Source organism: Hevea brasiliensis, unplaced genomic scaffold (assembly GCF_030052815.1).
Source record: "Hevea brasiliensis isolate MT/VB/25A 57/8 unplaced genomic scaffold, ASM3005281v1 Scaf1, whole genome shotgun sequence".
Taxonomy (NCBI): domain Eukaryota; kingdom Viridiplantae; phylum Streptophyta; class Magnoliopsida; order Malpighiales; family Euphorbiaceae; genus Hevea; species Hevea brasiliensis.
The window spans coordinates 6227641-6228923 of NW_026614585.1; the positions used below are offsets into that span (position 1 = coordinate 6227641).

A 1283-nucleotide genomic window follows, 5' to 3' on the forward strand; every position below is an offset into this window, starting at 1 on the left:
GGAGTGTAAAATTTATACATAGCTCGTGTAGATTTTTGGCTCTCCAGTTCTCTTTTATATGTATTTGATTCATGCTAATGTCTATATGAATGAGATGAATGCAAATATTAGCAACAGAGTTACTTCCCTGATTTTGTACAATCTCCTCTTGTGTGGTTTTGACTTGACATTTCCACTCCTCCCTTGCCTTTCGTTCCTTGCTTTTGCAGGATTGTGATTTGGGGTACCTTTAAAAATTAAAGAACATAAAGTAAAGTAATGAAAATAGAAAGAAGGGTTACAAAGGTGTTTGGGTTGCCTCTCAAAGAGCGCTTGTTTATAGTCATTAGGCAGGCTGTTCTTCAACTTTATTATTGAGATGGAGAGGTACTGTAGGATTGGGTGAATCCATCTTCAATTTATCCCCTGGGAAGAATGGCGTCAATCTTTGCCCATTAACCTTGAAGGCACTTGAGGTTTCATTCCATACTTCCACCTCTCCATGTGGGAAGACTTGAGTTACCTTAAAGGGTCCAGACCATCTTGACCTCAACTTCCTTGGAAAGAGTTTTAATCTTGAATTGAACAGCAGGACAACTCCCCATCTTTTGGTCTTGTCCTTAAAGATTCTAGCAATCTCATAAGCATCCTCCCTGACTTCTTCCAGCTCATTGAGCTGTAGAAGCCTTTTTTCACTAGCAGCCTTCAGGTTAAAATTGAGGGTCTTGATTGCCCAATAGGCTTTGTGTTCAAGTTCGACGGGGAGGTAGCAAGATTTTCCATAAACTAGGCAGAAGGGTGTTGTTCCAGTGGGAGTTTTATATCTAGTGTGGTATGCCCACAATGCATAATCCAGTTTCATAGACCAGTCTTTCCTTGAGCGATTGACTATTTTCTCAAGGACATATTTCAGCTCCTGGTTTGAAACTTCTACTTCACCACTGATTTGAGGATGGTAAGGGGTTGCCACTTAGTGAGTCACTCCATATTTCTGCAATAATGTTTCAAATTATTGATTGCATAAGTGACTTCCTCCATCTAATTATTGCCCGTGGTGTGCCAAATATTGTGAAGATGTTCTTCTTAAGGAATTTTGTGATCGCTCTAGCATGATTTATTGGTGTAGTGATTGCTTCTACCCATTTCAACACATAATCAATACCAACCAGAATATACTTATTTCCAAAGGAGGATGGAAATGGACCTATGAAGTCTATTCCCCATACATCAAATAGTTCAATTTCAAGTATGCCATGCAGTGGTATTTCATTCCTTCTTGAGATGTTTCCTGTTCTTTAGCATTG

General features: G+C 39.3%; 1 protein-coding gene across 1 annotated transcript; it reads right to left on the reverse strand.

The window, feature by feature from the left end:
* Positions 1-325: 325 nt before the first annotated feature.
* LOC131176357 (uncharacterized) lies at positions 326-841 on the reverse strand. The gene has a single exon (XM_058141448.1). It carries the CDS (start codon positions 839-841, stop codon positions 326-328), a length of 516 nt encoding a protein of 171 aa, XP_057997431.1.
* Positions 842-1283: the final 442 nt, after the last annotated feature.